The 12,014-nt window shown below is 51.4% G+C and overlaps 1 protein-coding gene across 1 annotated transcript; it reads right to left on the reverse strand.

The window, feature by feature from the left end:
• Positions 1 to 759: 759 nt before the first annotated feature.
• Positions 760 to 2,724, reverse strand: LOC100899912 (translation initiation factor IF-2). Its single transcript, XM_003740482.3, has 3 exons — positions 1,733 to 2,724; positions 1,417 to 1,539; positions 760 to 1,188 (listed from the first exon to the last, which is right to left on the reverse strand). The coding sequence occupies exons 1-3, from the start codon at positions 2,709 to 2,711 to the stop codon at positions 1,079 to 1,081; spliced, it is 1,212 nt and encodes a 403-aa protein (XP_003740530.3). The 5' UTR covers positions 2,712 to 2,724; the 3' UTR covers positions 760 to 1,078.
• Between the last annotated feature and the right edge of the window lie 9,290 nt (positions 2,725 to 12,014).

Raw genomic sequence — 12,014 nt, forward strand, 5'->3', positions numbered from 1 at the left:
AAGCCCAACTCGATCTCGATTTTGGCAGTTTTCATCGAATAATCAGAAGCCCTTAGGTTCTCGCTCTTATGTGTCTGCTGCCTTCTGTCGGGCTCTGACTCGCCGACCTCGCCTTATAGAATTCCCTTCGATAGACTGACGGACTATGCCATAATTCGCGCTTATTTTTACGCTTTCGTGCCGAATCCAGGGGTATGTGGGAAGTTAAGTGTACAAATCGATTGATAGATCTGCCTCGCGATAGATTGCACCTCGAGACTTTGCCGTAAATTTTCAACCCAATGATGCAGTTCGGATAATCCAAAACTCCGCAGTTTCTGAATTGTAAGGTTCCAAAAGCGGACAAGATTTCAATGCTTGGAGGACGAAGTACATCGAATTGGTCAGCAAAGCCTGCGACAAAGACGTTTCCACGTCAAAATAAGGTGAAGTAATCGGTGGATGATAGTTCCTTTTCATGCACCGATCACGATGATCTGTGGCTCCCTTTGCGTGCCGGGATCTCGCCGGGAGCGGTCTTTCAAGGTTCTTCGTTTTCCGTTTTAACCGAGCGTTGCCATCGATCATTACTATCAGTACCGTTCCCAATGAAGATGCCGAAGATGCTGCTTCGGGGAGCCCCCAGAAGAGTCTCGCTGTTCTCACTATACATGCTTTTCGGCAGCTTTCAACATCGATGTCTTAAATTCTCGATCCAACCGCGTTGGAGAGAGGGCTCGCTGAAATGTAGAATCCAGAGGAATCACATAATAACAAGAATTTATTTACAACGAGTTGAGCTACATCTTCTTTGGTCTGTACAAAACGATGAGCAATATGTACACCAGCACATGCACGCTCTTATTCACGATCTCGAATGATCCGATTGGCACATGCTCAACCTCGAGCTCGTCGACAGAAAACCAAGACGAACACGGATGTATGCATATTCGCAGGAGCTGTACGACACTCAGTCAGTTACTTTGACCATGACCCACAAACAGGAACGGCAAACGCTACAGCACTCAAAACATAAGTTAACAATAGGTTATCAGGACTAGACGAACACTTCCTTCTCGACGATTCACCATTGACGGGATCACGAGGACTTCGCAACCGCCGAATTCGACGCCTTCGTGTGCGGGGTCCGCTGGGGTTGCAGGGTGGAGACATGGGGCCGGGACTCGCTGACGATGAAAGCGTCACCCGCTGCGGAGGAAGCGAATTAGCGAGCGCGAATTCTGTCGGTTTCGGGATGAATCATATTCACGATCGAACCCGATGGAGCTTTCCTCTGACTCGCGATTCTGACGCGTAACGTCAACGGGATGCGTCGTTCGAGATACGGATTCGATACGCACCCAAAACCTCGTAGGAGAGATTGGCTGTTCATCAGCTTTCATTTCTACTGAAATCCGGCACCTCATCATGACTTACTCAGCAAGGGATGCTTATGCTTCATAGACGTTGAAGCCGCTGCCAGGATATTATCTTTCATGTCGAGAGTCTTGATGTCGTCTCCAATCACCATGTGACCCACGTCTGAGCCGAGATCGAAATCTGAAATCGAATTGAAGGAATCGACCATTTCACCCATCGAGGATTTCTTTGCGCCGAGCTCACTGCGCGGGATGAGAGTGTCCGACAAATCTCGACCAGGAGAGATGACTTATCGCATAGATATTATTCACAGCTACTCACGAGGAGCCCATGATTCGAGTCAATCACAATCGGAAATCACAATCGAGTGTACCTTTCATTGCATCCGAGAAGAAATCGCCGTTGATTCCCGAGCCCAGCCCATCGTCCATTGATTGGAACACCGTGTCGGGCTCATGAGTTCCCATCATATCCTTGAGATTTAGATCGGAGTCGGCAAGGAAATCATGCATGCCTCCGGAACTAATATCTCCGGCGGTGACGGGTAACTGGCCCACGGTCGGCATGCCGTGTAGATGAACTGGCCGCGAGAACGGTCCCAACATCATGCCGTCGACGGTCTTTATGGCGACCGGACCCCCAATCGGGGACTTGATTATTCCTCGAGGAATGGCGATCGGGATCCCGTGAACGAAGGAGTGCTGACCGTAGGCCATCGTGCGACCACCACTACGACCTCCCTTATAGAAGCCCCCGTTCGGCGTAGGTCCTCGATAAACATATCTTGGAGGCGCAGAGCCGCCTGGCAGATATGGGCCATGATGCATGACGACAGGGTAGTGCACGGGACGGGAATGGCGGTAGTAGCCAGGATGAGAGCTGTACGGAGACGGAGGATGTGCATAATGCGATGGAGGAGGCGGTGGTGGGTAGTGGTGGGCGGACGAATAGTGCGATGGATGTGGGGGCGGCCGGGGAGGTGGGGAGCGTACCGGCGCTTGGTCCGAAGGTGCCGGTCTAGGTCCCGCACTCGAGTACCTTGCGGGTGCCGGAACGTAAACGGGGTGGTCCTGTGCCTCGGCAGGGGGCCTGCCGTAACCCATCAGAGTCAATAGACCAGTGGTCATTGGAGACATTCCGAAAAATCCACCGAGACCGGACATGCCGGTTATGCTTAGAGGGTTTAATCCGAGAGGCGAGGCCATCGGCAGTCCTCCGAGCCCCATCCGGCCGATCATCCACCGTTGTATCCTCTGAGACATACTCTTCGGCACATCCTGCTGCGCCGACGACTTTGGACACGAGAGAACAATCAACACTAACACCGACAGATACGACCATCGAAGATGCATCTTTGAAGTGAGCGCCACGACAGCGATCGGACCCAGTTTTATGAAGAGGCAACGCAGGAGAGGAGGGGCGGATAAACATTTCCAGCGTGGAAACGACTGCGCGAACGGAAAATCGGCAAGACACGAAAGAGTTCTAGTGAGAGGGAACAATGAGATCGATCCGATGGGAATGGGGGTTTATTTACCCCGGTACCTACTCAAGATTCCATTTCATTTGGAATGAAATCAGACTCACTTTTCGGAGAAGAGAATGAGCAGAGAGAAACTCAACAGAAGTTCACGGCATGGGGTGAATCACCCGAACAGCGGTAGCTGGGGCTCATCACTGCGCGTTTGAATTTATTTTGCTCATTCTGATTACTATGTATAGCCCAAGGTGTCCCAGTAGTCGAAGTTGTCCAAACTGCGTGGACAACTAGTGTATAATGCCGTCAGGCAACCCAGATTTGACGGTGACATCAAACATTCAGGGGATCGTCATCAGCGAATACATCATTTCTGTACTTGCGAGGAAGATCACGGCGCTAAGCGGACAGGTCTCATTTAAGAAGCGTGGAAGTCGATTTCCTCTCCTAGTTATCGCTCTTCGGACGTTCTACTTAAGGAACCAGCATTCTTGAGACGATCATCTAATTGCATCGGAATTATTCGACATTGATTTGAGTAGCACGATAATAGAATTGTCGTGACTCTTGCCGACGATGCAAAAGTCCTTTAGTGATATCGCAGGAATTTCTTCAGCGTTGCTCCCTCCGGGCTTCGGACAAACGGGAGACTTGCCTTCTCACCGCGTCACCTGACTCCTCTCTCGGAATGTCGTTCAGCTTGAAATTCGTTTACCCCAAGCTATTGGATGGCGTCAGGAGAGTCAGAGACTCGGGATCCTCGTCGATGCGAGCTTCTGTGCAGACCCCCATGTCAGGCGCGACGTTTGGGTGCATCCCTTCTGTCCTCGGCTTCATTTCCCTTTGCGGGGAAGGGGAGGGGGGGGGGGGCGTCGCGGGCTTATTTCGGACTGGAAACTTTCCGGATACTCAACCGGCATGATGAGGAGTCCAAGCTGTCCTCGATGCCCCATGACCGCAGAATTCAGCCCCGCAGACGAGCATTCCCAAGTTGAACCGGGACCACCGGCAGTGGATCCTGATTCCGACGGGATGTTGACGACTCATGCGATCCTCGAGATCGCTCCTAGCATCTAGAAGCAATCTCGATCCCCCCAGGGTTACAGTTCCTAGAAAACGGGTCGCGATCCGTCGGAGGAAAAGCTCATCTTCGGGCATTCATTCGTAAGATTCGATTGAATATGTTTTCAGCAAGATGACTATCCGCGCGTGACATCGCTGGATATCACCCCGTCCCTCATTTGATCGTGGAGAAACGTGTAGAGTGCGTCCCCCTCCGCCGATTGCTCTCGAACGAGACTCGCTCAGCGACATCTTTTCATCGGCGTGTTCGTCGTTCTCAGGATCGCTGACGCTCCATTCAGATCTCGGACCCCGATTAATCATGCTCTGATATTGTGTAATGCTCCGAAGTCTAGGCTCGTAATTTTCGGATCACGAAAACGCTTCCCTCCGTGTATCCGAGGCATACGAATTTTTAGCGATTGTTCCACCAATTTCGACGCCGGGGCTTCCCGTGTCTCAGGGAGCGTCTCCCCTATCATCATGATTTTTTTGATTTCCCCGCCGTTTCGAGGCAGCAATCCATTCTGGTGGAGCTCTCCTGCATGATTTTCACCCTTTTCTTCTTAACCCCCTGGCATGGAGGAGTCAGACACGTTCGATGGTGTTGTATCCTACGTTGTGAAATGTGGTTTTTTACTCTTGATTAACGACGCGGCGTTCTATATCGGACCAAAAGAGAAGTTCCGTTTCTCTTCCTCCTTTTGAGTTTTGATAATGCGCCGTCTGTCATTCCTCGAAGCTACGCGATTGAGTGAAATCACTCGATACGGTCGTGGGCCGATGTATCGAACGGAGTGTCTCACTGTGAACGAGATTTTTTGTAGAATGGCACGGGCGCGTCGCTGGCTCGCGTGTTAAATGAAGCGTGCCACTGTTTCTCCCCATTTTACTAGCTCCTTCAGCGATCCCCGTCGAATTGGCAAAAAGACGGACACCGAATATTTAGAAGAATTCGACGCATCCGATGTATCCCCGAGTCTTCCCGTTGAGATAATCGTGTTCAATATTAGACCGTAGGCGAACAGTGTTACCGAGCGAGAAAAAAGATGGGAGAAACGCATCAAGTCGTGTGAGGCACGCGGGCGATGACCAATCCTTCCCTTATTTTGATGCGGCATTCTCGATGCATCGTCCAACGCCGCCGCTGCATCGCTTGTTCCCCAAGTCGAATTCGCAGTGACACGAGAAAAAATCGATTTTGCCTATCGGGAGACGATGCCGACTTTAATCTCGTTTCCTACACGGGACTGCTTAGCGGTGACCGCCGGCGCCGTACACTAACCAGTTGACTCGCGGCATGACCATCGAAATTTCGGAATGCGGCGGCTTTCTCGGGTTTCAGTCGATACGTGACAAATACGCATCTCTCACGATATTTCGGAATTTAAGCACAAGGAAATATCGGGTGTGGTCCGACGCCGAATTCTCGATACAGAACACCCCAAAAACGATTCATGTTTTGAATTCTCCTCTGGTGTTGAATCGCTTCTTGACAGCTGCCGTGACCAGCCACCGCAACACTGATGAAACGCGACGGAACCATCGAATCGAGAGACTTGTTGGCGGTTTCATTGTTTTCCGTCGACTTGCCCAGTTTTTCTCGGAGTCTTCCCGCCGACATTAATAAAAACAAATCATTGATGCGGGGAGGCAATGACGATCTGGATGCGGTTTTTTCATCGCGGAGCGGCGATTCATCTGCCAGACTCATGGATCAAATTTGTCCGCCCCGGAAGGCACCGGAGGGTAATCAATAGATCGATTGCGTATTCGACGCGAACGACCATCAGAGCGAAGCATGGCGAGAACCGTCACCATCATTGTGAGCTTCAAGGGTTCGATGCTGGTAACGCCAGAGAAAGGTCAGCGGTGTTCCATTCCCGGCCAGAAATTGTATTTTGGGCTGGAACTCTGCATCAACATTCCACTCCCCCGCATTCATAATCGAAAATGATCAGGAGTGACGCAAATACCCGGAGGCACTGCGTCATCCCGGCAGCTCGTGGCATTCCGCGGTTAGCCGAAGCCTTTTGCGATATCTCTCAGCGAAAGGCGAGAGGTTCTCTCTGAGGCGAGTCTTAAGAGATCGGAGGTTTTGTTGAGTCTCAGCAGGAAGCCACAGGGAGCAGATTATTCGTCGATCTACGATACAGGCACTGACTAGTTCACCTCTGTTCCTCCGACAACATCCAATGGAGAAGGTCCAACGAAATTCGTCGGGTGCTTTTTCCATCAACCAGATCCGATGCGATATGAGGTCTCCGTATTGGCCTATCACGCAGGACCCGAGGTGACCGAAGGAGGCCCCTTAGCCCCAGGCAGGAGAAAATTCTTTGATGCGCTGGACTCTTCGTGGTCGTTTGTTACCCATAAGAAACTTCCGCTGCTTTAGCCACAGAAACTACGCATAATTAAGACGGTACCTATCAACACCAATTATCCTTTTTATCATCGGTCTAGCGTCGGGGGGGAGCGGAAGATACCCACTGGGGCTAATGAGTATTAGAACTGGGCGCCTCACACGTGTGTTGGATGTCAGATAACGGCTTCTACTCAGGGAGTTTGGAAATGATCCATACTTGTCATCGAAGTGTTGAAGTTCTTGACTGGGGCCGTCCCTGCTCTCGGAGCTTTCGTGAGCTACCCAAGAGCCGCGAGGGATCTCGGGCGCGCCCGTATTCATTGAATAAAGAAATGTTCAAACGCGAAAAGTCGTCGTAGTTTGGCCGACATCGATATCTTCCGCTCCGATCCCCCTCGTAAGAACGGAATCGCATCCCCCTCCTTAAGGGAACACTGAGTGAGATGAAAGATTTTCCAGCATCCCTTCCCAGAACGGACTAATGACGGGATAATAATCCTCGACAGCCACCCTCCTCTCTTCTTCCTTCTGGAGATGCGCGATTTCCGTCAACGAGATTATTCTCTATTCTCCCAGTCGTCTCCACGACGCGACACGGACCTGTAGAAGAAGGATGGATTCCGACAAACGAGATGAGACGCTGCTGCGCACACCTCCCAGCGGACACTTTAATCCTCGGGGGAAAATTGTCTGTTTCGTGGTCCAATTGTGGAAGCGCAACAACGGAGTGATTCTAAAATATTTGCTCGCCAAGTTGTGCGGTGGCGCCGCGTCCGGTGGTAACGTCTCCAGGACTGGTGTTGGATGAGCGTCGGCTCGAACGGCTTCTTTTCCATCAGGCTATTATGATGGAATGAATCGTCCAAACTCCGGACGAACACCTCCGAAGATGATCCGTATTCTCCGGAAGACGGACTTGAATCTTCTTCTGCTGCGCCGGAGGGGGGTCCCGTGGTCGGATGAAGCGGAATTTCTCTTAGCTTCGTGTCAAGAATCCGAGCACAATAACAGGAGACAGGCGACGCCCATTTCGATCGCGATTAGCGGGGCGAAAACAATAGATAGCTGAAACCGCCGGAAGTAATGAAAGCCACGATTCTTCCGAAACCGAAGGTGAAGAGCACAGAGCCGCAATCCGCCATTGGCCGTGAGGGCATGAATCATATTTCGGGGACGCGGGAATCGATACCGCAGCAACATTGGAAATCCAGCGGGGACTCACCCCGGTGTCCCCCTAGGGACACCTCGCCATTGAGGAAAATAGCACAAGAAAACGGGGTTCTCCTATTCTAAATGAGGTGTATGCTATAGAAGACCATTCGTCTCTGTCTGAACACCAAGATCCTCCGCAGACGAAAATTCCCTCGGGCGGGGGCTCTCGTCGTGTTTTGGATCGATCTTCAGAGAGAATCAATCAGGTCCGCGAAATACTACGAATGCGGCGGAAATTCGCCGGGAAATCTCCAGCCCTGAACGTGTCAGCTCATTTCGGCGCTGTCCATGGAAGCGGAGGAAGACGTCTTTAAATGTGATGTTTTCGGCAATTTAGAACACCCTGCATCAACTCTTCGAAAAAATGGCTATTAGCAAGTGACTGCGTGTGCAAAGCCGGGACTTGACGCTAATGAGAGAGGAAAACGCTTCCACGACTCATCGTTCACTGTCTGGGAGGGATGAGGGAAAGTCAATGGAAAACGAGTAGAACGCTTTTCACGGTGTTCAAGATATCGTTCTTATGTCAGCTCTGGAACGGCCGCCGTCCCAATCCATAGTCCTAGCGGCTCCTCTTGCATACCGTTACTCTTGCATACCGCGATGCCGCGACTCATCTTTTTTCGGCGTTCTTCTGTCTCCCGGCTCAATTCGGATCTGACTATGCCTCGAGACATATTTGCAGTGGAGCATCAGAAGCAGGGTCGTACACTATCTTTCCAACATTACAGATCCTTATCTTAGTCGGCGATTTTCCTGACCAACGCCCCGATCGTTCCTTGGCGAAGAACAAAGTTTCAAGTGCGCGAATTCCGTTTTATTAAACATTTGCACTTCCATTTATGGTCAGCGGAACGTTACTCGTCGTTTTTTTACTTTCCGTTGAATCCGCTCTGTGGGCCAGGACACCACCGAAAATAAAAGAGAAATGGTCGATCAAACACACGACGCACCGACGGAACAGCGGATCTACGGACAGACGAATAGGCACGTAAACGATCGAATAGTTGACGTCGATGAAAGCATTGCCCATCCCGACGAGTCAGCCGGCCGCGACGTCTGTTATACGCTTACGCAATGGTCCGGCAGAGAAAAAGTTTCGCTTCGTGCCATTCATTGGCTTTGTAATCTAAAGCGGGTGCGTCCGTCGAATGAAGTAGCGTCTTGTTGTTAGAGCTAGAGCTCGCGGGTGCCGTCGTCGTCGTGTTGGTGGTCGCCGCCACCGCCACTCCACCATGTGAGCCGCTTGAGCCGCTTGAGGAGACGGCCGGCCGACCGACCGACCGGCCGGCTGGTCCGTTGGTCGCGCTATCGCACGTAATTCGGGCAAAAATACCGAAGTAATCATTGTCGTAATCATCATCATATCGTGATCGGTATTTTACTTTCATTTTTCGAAGGAGCCGTAAAACACAAATACGAAGACGAGCGGAGCTGAACCACTTGTTTGTGATGTCAGTGCCACTGACCATCATTGGTTTGTGGTCACTCCCATCTCGGCTTTCGATTGTGATCGTGATGATGGGGATAACGGCGATGACGATTTTATTGAGAAGATGATGACTTTCGCTATTTGTGAGCCCCGCCGTAGTCCCGAATTGGATAAGGCAAAATTCAATCAGGACCTTTTTCAGAGACGAAATAAAATCATCAGACAGACCAATTGGCGGCGGAAGATGGAGAGATGAACAATTATTGGTTGAGATCATCGCTGATCTCCAGGTTCATCGAGACAGGGGCCGCCGTTCCCGAAAAACGTCCGAGGAGACATAGAAGGGCTGGGCTTGAGGCTCAAAGATTGGAGACGGGGGTACGTTCGCCGGTCGATCAACCGGGTCGTGTATCAGGGGGATCGGCTCGAGTTTGTTGGTGATGTTTGAGCCGTCTCAGTAGAGTCCCGCAAACGCACGTACTCGCGACTCACGACTAAGCTAATCGTTTCTAGCGATGTTGGATTCGGTTGGATATCGCAGACCCGCCCCAACGCCCAGACAACACTTTTGGCTCGCGGGCATCAATCGCGGGATGAAGCTCTCACTGTCTTCTCTGCAGAAGATCGAATATTCGCTCCTCGCGGAGCTCCGGGAACCGAAGCAAGGCGGGCAGAAGCTCCTGGGCTCGGACGCGAATGGGCCCACCGACATTCCTCAAGCATGGGACGAATGCCAGGCGGCATGTTTCCCCGAATTTCCCAGCGGGAAAAAGGGAAATAATTCTGAAGAATCGATGAGTGAAATCAGGTGAAGCGAATTTTGATCGGAACTATGAGAGAGCTCAATTCCAAGGGAATCCTCGAGCGCTCGTCGGTTTTCCGCCGATCGCAGCTCCTCCGAATCGATTCCGGACACAGGAAGACCCACGAAGAAGTATGCGCGATTCGGACAAGAGCGTGATGCCCAGACCGGACAGGAGTTCTTGCAAACACCGGGAACCTTCGCCTATTCGCGTCTTCTGTCGGGTAGCTTGTCATGGACTCTATGGATGTTATGGACTCTAACAGAGAGCTCTGGTCATCCTTCTGATAAGCATACGAGAAATCGTTGACTCATCAAGGTAAATATGCGAAGACCTTGGGGTATTCCGTCGACTGATCGCAGATCCCGAGTGCAGCAATGCCCTTAAGACGTATTGAAACACTCGCCGCCCTCAGCTGAGAATCGTTCCTGCTTGAAAATCAAACTGCTCGATCCCTGTATAATTGACAATGACGTCCCAGGTCAACTCGCCTGCCGCTTTTCGAACGAAAACTCCAAGTTCTGCTTCCTCTTCCAAGCTCCGTGTTGGCAAAACGAATTGGGAGCTATCTACTCAGGACGGGATTGCCCATCAGCTAGAGCTGCTGCCATCCGGTACCTCGTCTCTGAGACAGTGGACGGAAGATTCAGAGGTAAGTTTGGCTAGGTTGCCATGACACCTTCACATGCTCTCATGGGTAGATGCTCTGGACTCACTCTGGAATGACGAATGAGGTCTGGCACTTTCGGAGGATCCGTCCTGGAAGATTCGGGACAACGAAGTCTGAGATCATCTCCTGAGTCCTGAGCCTCATCACGATTCCGTAGCTCGCGCTGGATTCTGGGTAGTGGTATCCAATTATAGGCTCGTCTTCAGTCTAGCCACCTCTTACGAAGACTACCGGGAATGGGCGGCCGAAAACCGAACACATATCGATGTTTCGCAAACTCACTCTGGTCGCATCGAGCGCTCAGGCTTTTCCGCTGCCTGTTTCTATGGGCATGTGCCATAGTTCCGATATGCCTCGTTTACAGATACACTTACAGGTCTGTTTCTCGATCCTACTCTGCGCCAACTTGCTCATTCCTAGACCGGAGTCTAATCTTGGGTCATGGGGATCCAAACCTTCCGCGATGTTCCACGAAAACTTCGAATATACTGTAGGGCAAATCAATGCCAACGCTCTCCAAAGGAGTAGAATCAGACAGAGAATAGAGTGAGTAGTTAGGCGGCGATGTTGGCTGCCTCGGAACGCCGGAAAAATGGAGAAGGAAGAAGATCGTGAGCAGTCAGGCTGAGGCCTGACCAGGCTCAGCTGAGGAGTGTGCTGCGCGTCACCCAGTGTACAGTTTGAGCGGCGTCCGCGCTTCGAATTGCTCCCGAGCTGACCAGAGCTTAGCTTTAATTGCGCCGCCCCTTGTCTCTCCAGTGTAGGGGGGAAGGGGGGGAGAGGGAGCTCTTGCCTAATATGACGTTCCTCTCGATGATTTGACAAGTCTTCAATCTTTCTTTGACCAGGTCGCCTCTGGATGCCTACAAGCCTATGAAATACAGTACTATCGCAGGAGAGTATGAGTACGAAGATCCGATTGCGGTTCCGGCGTCGTTCCGTGGTCCTATAGATCTATCGTGACGGGATCTTCGACTTTGAGAACAGAAACATGGATCTCATTCTGGGCTATGCAATAAAGGGGGCTCGAGACTCCGTCCTATCCTCCCGTCTGGTGATCAACTCGAGGGGTTCGAAGGCGCCCATCCCCTGGAGGAGTTTTGCTTCAGCTCAGCAACTTGCTGTCGGACACTGATTCCCACCTGCTGAAACAGGTGGGAATTTCAAGAAATTCAAGCGCACTTCGAGCTCCGAAGAATCCGAGTCCGGCTCCGATGGAGAAGTTCCCACAAATATAAGCAAGCGACGGGAAATATGGATTTAACGGCTTGTGTCGCAACATCGGTCGGAGCGACGGGCGCCGAGTAACGTTTCCTCGACGGGCTTCCGCGCGCGGGCCCAAACAATAAAAGCGTGACGGAAAACTGTCGAACATAACACTTTGGTCAATCACTCGCATTTCGGTGCCTTCAGGGAACGCCCTGGAAAATTGTTTCTTCAATCTAATCAATACGCTTGTGTCCAAATCAAATGTTGCTCCGCATCGCCTCTCGTCAGTCTGGGGCTAGACTTCTCGATCGTTTGTGTCTCTTCCCAAGGCAACTCCCGAGGAATCGGGCAACAGTCAAATCGACCACGAGAAACAAGCTTTGATGCTGTCGAGGGTCTTCCTCCCCCACAGCCTATCCTCCCTA

Source organism: Galendromus occidentalis, unplaced genomic scaffold (assembly GCF_000255335.2).
Source record: "Galendromus occidentalis unplaced genomic scaffold, Mocc_1.1 scf7180000076951, whole genome shotgun sequence".
NCBI classification, from domain to species: Eukaryota; Metazoa; Arthropoda; class Arachnida; order Mesostigmata; family Phytoseiidae; genus Galendromus; species Galendromus occidentalis.